The sequence below is a fragment of the Elaeis guineensis genome, chromosome 12 (assembly GCF_000442705.2).
Source record: "Elaeis guineensis isolate ETL-2024a chromosome 12, EG11, whole genome shotgun sequence".
In the NCBI taxonomy this organism is placed as follows: Eukaryota; Viridiplantae; Streptophyta; class Magnoliopsida; order Arecales; family Arecaceae; genus Elaeis; species Elaeis guineensis.
In genome coordinates this window covers 8707244-8719652 of record NC_026004.2, presented here as the reverse complement: position 1 = coordinate 8719652, position 12409 = coordinate 8707244, and the positions used below count along the sequence as shown (strand labels likewise).

General features: G+C 37.8%; 1 protein-coding gene across 1 annotated transcript; it reads left to right on the top strand.

The window, feature by feature from the left end:
• The first annotated feature begins 7758 nt into the window (after positions 1 to 7758).
• Positions 7759 to 11485, top strand: LOC105055404 (BTB/POZ domain-containing protein At3g19850). The gene is made up of 3 exons (XM_010937202.4): positions 7759 to 8015; positions 8126 to 9268; positions 10723 to 11485. The coding sequence occupies exons 1-3, from the start codon at positions 7953 to 7955 to the stop codon at positions 11149 to 11151; spliced, it is 1635 nt and encodes a 544-aa protein (XP_010935504.1). The 5' UTR covers positions 7759 to 7952; the 3' UTR covers positions 11152 to 11485.
• The last annotated feature ends 924 nt before the right edge of the window (positions 11486 to 12409 follow it).

The window sequence follows — 12409 nt, the reverse complement described above, 5'->3', positions numbered from 1 at the left end:
CCTACTCATTAAAGAAAGTGGAGATGCTCCCATATGAAGAAATTTTTAGAAAAATGAATATATGAAATAGTTTTTTTCAAAAAAAAATCTTCGCATTCTCTCCCACCAAATTTTTCAATAATATGAAGCAAATAATTGGTCCCCAATTTTTTCCGTTGGTGACCGCCTCTCCATTCAATCCATATGTGGTGCAAGTTTGTTGGCCACCCTCTCACATTTAATTGAACCTTGATGGATGGGCATCTTACAAATAGATGATTGATTGATTTAAGCCTAATCAATGGAGAAATATCACATCATTGAGCCACATGATACGTAAGATTTTATTATTATGAGCTTTTTGTATGTATACCCTTTCAAATATTCAAATTTATATAAATACCTTTTTAAAATTGATATCTACATATATATATCCTCATAAAATATTTTTTTTTGTATATGTACGTATATCATCTAACACTGTTTAAAATTAACAGTTTAAAATTAAAATGACTAAAATATCCTTATGAATAGATGTGCAAAAAAATTTTAAGGATATATATTTAAATAATAATTTTATGAGGGTATTCATGCAAATTTAAATATTTGGAAGGGTATACATACAAAAAACCCTTAACATAAATACATCTCTCTTGGTTTATTAATTTTTTTCTTATTTTAATAGAAAAAAATTAACATATACAACTAAAATAATAAATTTTTACTTAATTTATTAATTTACATTTATAAAATGATCTTTTTATTAAATGATAAATCAAAATTATTTTATCTAAAAAATAAATAAATTATAACCATCCATGTTTCCTCTAATATATAATAACATGCTTCTAAGAAAAGTATCTAAATCTGATATCAGATGAATAGCTTGTATATTTACATAGAATAGATATAATTGTAAATTTGGATATTATGTAACAACAAAAATTTATAATCTTATTATATTTTATTTTAAAAATTTTTATCAAAAATATTTTTGTGAAGTATATAAGGTATATCATGTTATTATAAGATGGACATAATCGTCCCATCCTGCATAAAAATAAAATATAATATAATATTTTAATATATAAAATATTATATAATATCGTCATCGTGCTGTTATATTATGTAATATATTATTATATTGTAGGGTAAGAGAATCTGAATCCATCTAGATAAAATAGATAAAAATTAAATTATAATTTTTTATCTGTACATTCTTTTAAACATTCAAATTTGTATGAATACCCTCATGAAATTGCTATTTGTATAATATCCTTATAAATTTTTTTTTGCACATCTACCTATAAGGATATTTTAGTTATTTAAAGTTTAAACCATTAATTTTTTAATGGTGTTAAATGATATGGGCACATATGCAAAAAAAAATAAGGAAAAAGAAAGATGTATATGCAAAATAAATATTTTAGGAGGGTATACGTATAAATATCAATTTTGAAAGGATGTTCATGCAAATTTGAATGATTAGTAAGGTATACCCACAAAAAACCCTATTACTATTATCATTGTTTTATGGCAAAGTTTATTTTCCCAGGAGTCAAGACAAAGCATTTATGATTCATCTTCTCATCTTAGTTCTTGTGAATGGATTGTGTTAGACATTAGAATTTAATGCCAATATATAAGTGCGTCCACAATGGGCTCCTCCCAAGGATTTGCTTTGCATGAGGCAAGAGAGGAATCAAGAACGCTGTATTTTGTTTGTCCTCATGGAACACTAATTTCTTATTTGCAAACTATTGATCGGAGTCCTAACTAATTACATAAGCTGGCTACAATTTTGCTAAAACATCCTCAAGAAGCATCTTAAATGATGGTAATTGGAGTCACTTAGCAAGAAATTTTTCCAACATCATAACACACACACAAGTCCTAAAAGAAATCAAATATGCTCTTCGATGCAATCGAAACCAAAAGTCGAACATCCAAGATTAGTTCAAGGATTATGGTTAGATTCTGAGACAAGTTGCTTGTTTCTGAATTTTGAAACTTGGTACCAGCTAGCTAGAATGTCCTACTAAGGTCCCCAATGGAGCATTGCAGTATCACAGGACAAGAAGTGGGGCATGTTCAGGTGACACAATGGGCGGAGCCACTCGGTGGTGACCTGTTTAAATGGCACCTATTGCCAACTACTTGTATGCAAAGGATGTTTCACCTGAAAAGAGGTACCAGCCTTCACCCTGGATAATCTGCAAGACTGTCCTCGTATCCATCCATTGCAGGTACGCTAAGCTAAAATCCAAAATGAGATACAACCGCAGGGACCATTGGATCGATCATATCATCCTCACTCAGATTTCAAATAGTCTTGCTAGTACGATGCTCATGGTCCTACTAAGTTTACTCTGCTGATGTGTATGATTCATGAACATTGGTGCAATTCATGAGAGTATAGCATGGCATAGGAATGAAATGTTAGCACTTGGTACGGAATGAGGAGATGAATGAGACATCATGATATTTTTCATTTCAGACAGGATTGGACTGCTTATGTGAAGAAGTCGGAGCGGAAAATCGCTGGGACTGGAAAAATCATCCATGTCAATTGGACTCTTGTGTCTTGAATTATGGATCTTGGAACCTTGATGAGGCCAAGAATCTTATCTGTTTTACCTGTTCACTGTAGAGGGAAAGCTTCAAGCTAAACAATCAATTAGCCAAGGTTTCAAAACGACCAAGTCAAGCTAGTCTTTGTATTGTTCAAGCTTGATTTGTTTTGACGAAAAGCATTCTAGTACTCCGGTTTATGCTCGACCCAAGCTTGTTTACAAATGTTCCAACTCGGCCTGTTTGCTGATTAATCAAGCTTAAGCAAATATGCCATTGCACCAAAGAGTTGCAACTTGCTCACTCATCAAAGTCAAGCCTCAAGGTCAAGATGAAGCTTAGCCGAGCCGTCTATACTAGAATTTCTACAAAGAGTAACTTCAATAATTGATACTAGAATTTCTCATGCCCTAGCAGATCCGATTATAGTTTTCTTTTTTTTTTTTCCAGCTTAGTGGAACAAGTAGAATAGTTTCAAGACAGAAAGGAAGGAATATAATGTGGAATAAATCTATCCAATCATTTCAGTCAAATAGTTTTATCCTAGTTAAGATGAATGACCAAGTCGCCAGCTTTATCTGGCCTTGATGTGTTTGGATCCTAGGCCAAGCAATCAAGCAGCTAAAAAAAAAAAAAAAAGAACTGTTTAGCTTTCTCCACAGTAACAGGCAACTACAGGGAAGAGTGGGTGCGACTCAAAAGACTACATAAGCCACAGCAACTGTTTGATGATGACACCTTGTATTCTAATCTCTGGCTCCTCGGCCACGGAAGGGGGCAAGTGATGCCCCTTTGGTGTCCTGGCCCTGCGTCATGTAACTGCATTGCAGTGTGCAAAAGTGTGTCCTGTTGCCAACTCGAACGTACCAGGATTCTGTGTCAGTCCTCTGCATGTTGGACGCTTTAGACTCTGCTGGCCTGGCCTCTGAGTGCACGCAAACAAAGCTTTGTCTCCTTCATCTTGTCAATGAGTCCAGTATTCACGATTCTATTTTGTCGGATTTCTGTGATATTATAATCTGTTGGAATTTAAAACACCTGGTCCCATGGGAATTACTGATGATTTTAGTCCCCGTTTAAACAGCATGGTGAAGGATGCCATCATAATATTATTTCAAGAGCTAACGAATGTAATCCTGCCTTTTATTGATGTTCGCTTATCTTCTAAAAAGTGTAAGAGAATTAGATTAGTTTGGATGGGTTAAGGGGAGGGAAAGAAGGGAGAAAAAGAAAAAACCAATAAAAGGGGTGGATGGTGGAACATAAGGAAAATAGATAACGGCACATCTCCCAGCCCCGTTCCATGTTTGGTGATTGGTGGGATGGTACAGAGCATCCACCTGTTGTCCATGTGATCCTTGTGTACTGCACCAATCCTCCACTGGTGCTCAGCAGGAAATGTAGTGGTAGTGAGTAGTAACACTCGGATATATTATTCATGTTTGGCATATGCTACACTTGTGATTTTGCTTAAAGTGTAAGTATCATTGATCTAGGCTCCAATTGTTAGCCAATTACATTAATAAACTATTTTCACTTTGTCATAAAGTATTAGGCAAGGCAACATAATGCAAAGGCTTAAGATCCTAAGCACATAGGTGAATTCCAGGTCTTTAGATTATAGGTAAATATATGCTAGGTTTCACTTGAGTAATGTTAATGTTACTTGAGATTCTTACAAAATACGGGTAGTACTATTCCTGACATGGTATCTAGTACCAGCCAGAGGAGCAATATGAATACGCCACATTGAGTTTCCCCTCCAATTCATAATTTTAAAATTTGAATTAGATTCGATCTAGAATTTTTTGGCAAGAACGGTTCGGCCTAGTTGAGCTTGTTTTTTTGTGGATTGAATTACATTGGATGATAGAAAAGCAATGATTTCTAATTTTTCTTTAGAAACAAGTTGAATTCGATACATAATTTGTTGGATAAGACTAAATTTTATCAAATTTAGCTGAGAATATTTGCCCCATAAAAATTGACTAGGAATCAACTCATTGCAATCTTATTCTATAAACCAAATCAACATAAGCACCTGTATCAAGAACTCGTGTTTTTATACATGAAATAATAAATATGCACTCATTTTTGATAGATATTTCATCCAAAGTCCCCCTTCCACATGATTTAGAAAAATCGAAGAAGATAACAGATACTCATATAAATCGAAAGGCAAGGTTGCATGTGAAGCAATGAAGTAGACTTGATTTCAGCCCCACGTAGAAAGATTAAAGGACAAGAGTACTGGTGCTTGCTGTTTGGTTCTCTGCAGCCAAAAAGTTCTCTCCCATCCCAATCTGGGGCACCCGCCAGCTGACACAGACGAAGAGACATCTCAAGCTCTCAGCCATGTGGGTTTGCAATAAAAATAGCCTATCCATGGCGGCATAGGTTAAACGGGATTGCGACTGGCGTTACTCCCGGATGTGATATGCTCCCCGGGGGAGTCCCATGCGGACGCTAGCTTTTATATAAAATAAAATTCTTAACACCCGTGAACCCCAAGGGGGCTAAGGATGGGTCCATCAAGCGAAAGACATTCCCCTGGGGGGGGGGGGGGAGGGGGTGGGTATGGAGGCGAATCACCGCAAAGGGGGTGAGCTTTTTTTTCCCCTCTACTCATGAGAGAGTTGAATATTATAGAGTTACCTGTTTACATTCAAATTTTTACCAATATCGGTTTGTGTATGTACCTAAAGCGAGGGTGCTAAATTTAGCTATACTTAAATAAATCTCTACTCAGATTCGATAATATTTAGGTTGGATGATAGAAGTCTCACATTAATGATCTGAATTATTGGATATGATCTGCTATCTTAAAATTATTTACACATAAAAAATCATGTGATTTAAAGAGATCTAATCTATATATCCAATAGTCAAAAATGAATGACCTAAATAATATTAAATTATATATATTTTGATCATTTGATGAATCTCCAAAATATAAAATTTTTAGTATTTAAATAATTTAAAGAATCACATCCAACATTCAGATTGTCGACATGAGACCTTCATCATACAATGTAAATCTGATCGAATCTAAGTGGAGATCCACTTGAGTATAGCCAAATCCAAATTTGTCTCTTTATATATATAGACACATGTTGTTTCAAATTCAAAATCGCTGGAAAAAAAAGTGTCAATTAGTGAGACAAAGTCTCATCAACTAACATTATAATGATGATAACCTTTGTAAATATCTTTGGAGAAACGGCATAATTTTCTTGAAATTCATGCCTACAGAGAACCTACCTCATGCTTGCCAACACCTTGTATGTAATTGATCCTATTGCTTTAGGATTATTTACAATGGATGTACAGTGCTTTAACATTTTACTGAAGAATTTTGTTCAAAAATTTATTACTCCTCTATGATTATTATTCATCACTAATAACAATATAGCTGCTAATGGTTACCTAATATAGCTATGGCCAAAATACCATGGTAATTAAAAAAATGGATGCTAGCATAGTTGTTGCTAACCATTACAATGGAGAATAATGAATAACAAAATAATATCATTGAAAGCATATACCAATGCTGTTTATCCTATCAGATGCAGGTCTTTGGTAAAATCCTTCTGGCCACTGCACCAGGAAAAGATGGGTGTTGTTGGTTATGGTTGCCTTTAAAGCTATTACTTATTAAAACAGTCGTTACGAGGGTTGTTATAATTCCATCTAATTTTTGGGTTTTTTTTTTTTTGTTCAGCTTTTTTTGGATTTCAACGCACGGTCATTCGTACGGGTTCAAAATGTAAATGCCAACTAGATACCACCTAGGACCAGATCCTGTGTCATGTACTTGCTTAGATTTGCTTATCAGAATAATTTGATTCCAACTACATTGGACCAACCTCAATAGACACTATTAGACTAGATTAGACTTGAAGAGCAGCAGTAAAAAATAGTATTTTGCTCCAAAAAAAATTCAAATTTCAGTGTAGTTTGATTATAAATCCACTAATTAATTTCATCTCAAGGGGCTCCCAGTCCTAGAACCTTATACAGTTTGGATCATAACCTCTCCCGGATCAACTTGCAACCTAGTTTCTAGGTGATCTTTTGTTTAATGGTGTGTCGTTGGATCTACTTGCTGGTGGTATTAGGAGAACAGATCTTGATTGCATTGCCCAAGACATAGAGAAATCCAGACCAAAGGGATATTTGTCATTTGTGAATTAATTTTAAAGCTTGGCTACTTCTTTGGAGGGGTCTAAGTAGGGTTATCCTGTGATTATTTCCCTCGAGAGCAAGGATTAAACATGAGCACCCTAGCTAGAAACCGGATACTATAGTAATCTGAGGGCAAGTTATAGGCTCGGGTTGTATCTTTAGCACGAAAGAATGATTGATCTTCTTTTGCGACATAGACCATTGGATGGCATCCTGCACAACTCTCAAAGCACTCCGAACTTTTTGAGTCATCCGCCAGTATAAATCTTGAAGTACCATTGCACAATCCCATGGTGGTGCATGCAAAAAAAAGATGCATCATTCTTTGGCGCCGAAGATACAACCTGTCCCAATCTATAGGCCTAGAATTCTAGAAAGATAACAAAAGCTGCTAGGTTACCCACTCCACTTGTTGCAAGAGCTTGGGTTGCCCTCATTTCATGTGCCAAATGAGATAACACCACACAATGTCTTTTCCCACCCAAACAAGGCTCAAAAGGTGGCCACGTCTCAATTAGTGTCATTGTGGCTCTTAAATAATCAAAAATTTGCCAAATCCTACAAACTGTGGAAACGAGAGTGAATAACCTACAAAGGCATCCCTAATGAGAGAAAGATGCTCCCGCTTTGCCCTTGTTTCTTTGTCACCAGGGTGGGTGTATTTCATGATTTCCCAAAGGTGGTCCCTACTCTCCTGATGTGCCCTTAGATTTACTGAATCCATGCATCCTGAAAGCTCTCCCTCCATCTCCCACATGGCTTAAGTAATGAGCCCATGTAGCTCCAAAAACAATGAATGGTCTAAGCTCATAAAGGTGACAAAGCCATTCAAAAATGCTAAACCAAAAGGATGCTTGACTTCCAGTGGCTGTCACCAGCTCCAGACAAAATCTAACGATTCTAATAGCAAGAACAAAAAGGATAGTAATAAAGAAACCTATTTTTATAAGGGAAGCAGCCTATAGAAATGCACCATTTTTGTTCGTTAGGAATTATGAAGCATAAATAGGTAACTGAACCCCACTATTTCTACATGCATGCGTTATCGATTTACCCGCATGACCATCAAAACTAATGTAACATGTGAAGCGACCAAACGTATTACAACCCTTAGCTTTCTCTTTCCCATTCCTTAAACCTTTTTCCCTTGTATCTCCATTTCTTTCTTATCCCTATCTTCACAGTTCTTGATATCTTTCATTCAAGTCCTACCAACCATGAAGGATCTCTGTGATCTCAAGGTTCACATCAATGGGCAGCACACCTTCCTCCTCCATCAGGCAATCTTGAAACCCAAAGCTTAACTGAATCTTTATCTCATCTCCTTCTCGATCTATTGATTCTCTCAAGAAAATATAAGGTTTTTTGCTTCTTGTCTTCTTTCTTGCAGAGGATTATGTGCTCATTCTCAGGAAGACTGAAAAAGATGGTAAAGCAAGAGAGGAAGAGAAGCCAACCGAAGGGCTCAGGGCTAAAGATAACCGAGTTCCCTGGAGGCCCGGAGGGGTTTGAGCTGATATCAAGATTCTGCTACAGCAATGGGAGAATTCTCATGAGCCCAGCAAATGTCAGCCTTCTCCACTGTGGTGCCATCTTCCTTGAGATGACCGAAGAGTTCTCCACCTGCAACCTTTTGACCCAGACGGAGACTTTCTTGGATGGGCTCTTCTACTGGACCTGGGGTGACATCTTGACAGCCTTGAAGCTTTGTGAGCCTTTCTTCCCCATTGCAGACTCCTCTGGCCTGCTCCTAAAGCTCGTCGCCTCGCTCCTCACAAAGATCTCGGCCAATTCAGAGGTTCCATTGACAGTAGCCACCCCACTGCCTTCCTCCTCCTCCTCCTCCTCATCTTCTGATACTTCTGGGTTCAGGTGCTCCTCTTCCACCAAGAACTCTGAAACCATAAAGCCTTGCTTCACTAAAGAGTGGTGGTTTGATGACCTGACTATGCTTGGCCCAAACATCATAGAAAAGTTCATGCGGACCCTTGGAGCCTATGGCACTGATAACAAGAACCTCATACTGACCAGGTTCCTATTGCACTACCTCAAAGCAGCAGCCAAGAACCCAAGCTTTGACAAGTTAGAGTATGGTGGCCTTGCAGACACTGCAGTCTGTGGGGTCGTGCTGATGGGGAGGTCAGTCTTCTCTTGCAGGGGATTGTTTTGGGTTCTGAGGGTGGTCTCAGGCCTGGGACTGAGCAAAGAATGTAGGTGTAGGTTGGAGAGGCTGATGGGTCTGATGCTTGACCAGGCCACTTTGGATGATCTCTTGGTATCAGGGTATGATGGGGTTGTCTATGATGTGAATCTGGTGCTTAGATTGGTTAGAGTCTTTGTGAATGAAAGAGAGGGTGGGATGTCCTTGCAAAGGATGAAGAAGGTTGGGAGGTTGGTAGACAAGTACTTGGGTGAGATCTCCCCTGACCCAAGCTTGAAGGTGTCTAGGTTTCTTGGGGTGGCTGAGAGCCTGCCAGATTCTGCCAGGGACTGCTTTGATGGCGTCTATAGAGCTTTAGACATCTATCTTGAGGTAAGGCCGAAGTACCATCATCTTTTATGGGTGGATAGATTGGCAGGAGTATAATTGTCTAGTTCTAAATTTCTTCCATTTTATGCTTGGTGATTTTGTGGGTGCAGACATGGTATTCTGAAAATGGACAACAGTACTTTGTGGTTTGCTTCCCAAGGATTTTTTTTCCCCCCTTTTTCGGGGGAAAAAAACCACAAAGTACTGCTACCTGGGTTGGTACTTTAATTAGATACTATATAAATCCTTAGAAATGCATTTTTTTATTAAATTAAATGGTTAAATTATTATAATTTTACTTCAATCTTCCTGATTTTGGATCAAATTTGTTAGCTATTTTCCATTTTTCCTCATTTGAGTTTATCAAGCATTAATGAATATAAGCTAGAAAGATTCTGCGCGGGTCTAATTAGTAGGTTTCATGCTTTTTGGACTGATTGGTAAATCTCATGTGAATATAAAGGTTGGCAGGTTGGAAACTTCCTAAATCTTGTTGCCTTTTGTAAAAAGCAAAATCTTTTTTCCCGTAATCATCTTTCCTTTCCTCTTCTAATCTTTTTGGTTTGTCACTTCCTTTTTGGCTCAAATATGGAGGGGACAGTTTACATTAAGTACTAAAGACTGTATCATTCCTTCCCTAAATTGTTACAGTGGAAACATACATGCCTTTACTTGCCCAAAAGATCATTATGCCTCTTGTGTGAAGCTTCCTTTTAGGTCCTGTTTAGCAAAATCCAGCCATAGGCCGGAGAAGGACAAAGATGGAGAGCAGGAAAGAGGGGGAAGAGAAGGGTAAATTTCTCTCCTTTAGAGTATAAAATGACTGGGGGCACATATCTCATGGGTGGCACTGGCGAACCCAACCATGCTTTAATTATGTTCAAAGGAGTTGCACCACTTGGAAACATTCCAATGCTACCGTAGGCTCTCAGAAAAATTCAAGAAGTTTTCCAGATTGTCATATAAATCCCCCTCTTTCTTTCGAATTCATCCCTGGAAATTTTTGATGATTTTTGAGGGAACGCCTTTGAACTTTGTTCTGAAAATTCATGCAATTGCTATCATTTACTTCACATGATTGGCAGTGGCCAGATACACCTGGAGATTCTGTTTATGGTGATCCCCTGCAATAATCACAAATATGGACATTTCTCACAACCACCCTTGTACCTTTTTGCCTCGTACATTGAATTTAAACATCTGAAAAGCAGTAATTAGCTCATTCAGTGCATAAGATTTGTCGCTAATTGGTAGCATGAAGTGGGAACTCCTCACATGATGCTTCTACAATTGTACCACAAATATTTTTGTGTCTACATAAAACTTTATTCATCACTCTTGGTTTTTGTAGCCCAAATTCATTCAGCTCCTGCTCTATCTATCTACTTATGTATCTATCTAATATCTACATTGGCTTATTTGATCTAACAGCAGCACAATTTTTCAATTTTTATCAGTCACACCCAAAGCTGACCTCTGAGGAGCGCATGAGACTATGCCAATGCGTAAACTATGAGAAGCTCACCCTCGAGACCTGCAAAGACCTTGCCAAGAACAAGAGGATCCCTCCAGGAGTTGCTGTCCAAGCATTGGTTGCACAGCAATCCAAGCTTCGAATCAAGAGTTACATCGCAGATGGGATTGATCCTGCTGCAACCCCAAGGTTGGTCAGGTGCACTGCAGGGAATGAGGCCGAGAGGATCTCTCCAGAGTTGGTGTATAACAAGGAGGACATGAAGCTCAACCTACAGAGAATGCAGAACAAGGTGATGGAGTTGGAGAAAGTTTGTAGAGAGATGAAGGGCCAGATGTCTAAGATGGTGAGGACCCAGGCCATCAACAGCACCTACCACCACAATACTCGGGGAATGCCCAGGCTTTGTTGATTCACCTCATTCTTCTCAGTCCTTTCTAGTTCTACCTTTAGTGATCAATACGGTGCATTTTTCTTTGTCTGTGTATTTTTGCTTTTATCTCTCTCTCCTTTTTTTCTTTTTTTTTTTTTGTGAAGGACTAGCAAGCCCGCTGTAAATTTCTAGGTGATACATCCATCCATTTTGTTCCAGTCTTTTTTCTTTTCTTCTTCCTATGTTAGTGGTGTCTTGAATTCAGTTGAGTTGCATTGTATCACTTGTGAGATCATTGTGATAGAAGAGCATTTGAGGAGCTTGTAAAGCTTTTCACCTTGTGAGTCGATGAAAGGTTGTTTGATTTTAAGGAGTCTTTTCATTCTCCCACCAGCTGCATTTCTTGGCAAGGAAAATGATATTTGAAGCTTCTCTACGTATTTGATAATAATTATGGCTTATGCCTTCGAAAGTTGGATCTTGGAGTAGAGCCAGAATGCTCGAGCTTTGAATGGAATCCAGCCATTTCCTTAGAAAAGCCAGGCTGTGCTCAGAATTTGGCTCTCTCTCCCTGGATTCTTGACAGTCTTTTCGTCGTCTTAGTCTCTGGATTCTTCCCGTCGGCGAGCCACTTCTAACGGACAAAAATTTCAAATTCATTGGCTCACAAATTGCATCAAAAAATATCATAAAATGGATATGAAGTATTTACCATAATTGTGCTTTGGGGGTCACTCAAGGAAGAGATAGACTTCAAAACAACACCATCAAGATGAAATTAAGATGGCTTTGCATCACCATGGCCATCTTGGGTGGATCTGGTATGACATATTGCAAAATAAAGAAAAGAAAGAGAATAATACCTCAAGGTTTTTGAAGTAAAAGCATCCAAAAGTGTGGCAAAAGTGCAACGACAGATGCCGGTTTGCATGGGACCACATATTCAGAACGAGATAAAGCTAAAAAAGCCCGAAAGGAACAGTCCTACTAGCCAAGTGGTTAGCTCATTTTTTTATGCAGAAAAATCTGATATCTGCCAAAAATCGTGTGTTAGAATTACTTGGGCAAATTGGGTCTCTGAATGATTGCTATAATCCATATCATACTAGAACAAACACCCATGTTCCAGAAGATATAAATAAATCATTAAAAGAGCTCCATCTGTGGATAGGTCAGTGGCTAAGGACACAATCCAAACACGAGTAGTTTACAAATAAAAGAGTGATGATCCACATAGGTTCGACGAATCAGCTACCTCACAACAAGCATATGGAATGCAGTTTCACATCATTTGGAT

What these genes read in the sequence shown, in the direction of transcription:
- LOC105055404 (XM_010937202.4), top strand. Translation starts at nt 7,953, where the DNA reads ATGAAGGATCTCTGTGATCTCAAGGTTCACATCAATGGGCAGCACACC. An exon ending in ACACCTTCCTCCTCCATCAG is followed by an intron (nt 8,016 to 8,125) that starts GCAATCTTGAAA and finishes TCTTTCTTGCAG; the next exon opens with AGGATTATGTGCTCATTCTC. An exon ending in CTTTAGACATCTATCTTGAG is followed by an intron (nt 9,269 to 10,722) that starts GTAAGGCCGAAG and finishes AATTTTTATCAG; the next exon opens with TCACACCCAAAGCTGACCTC.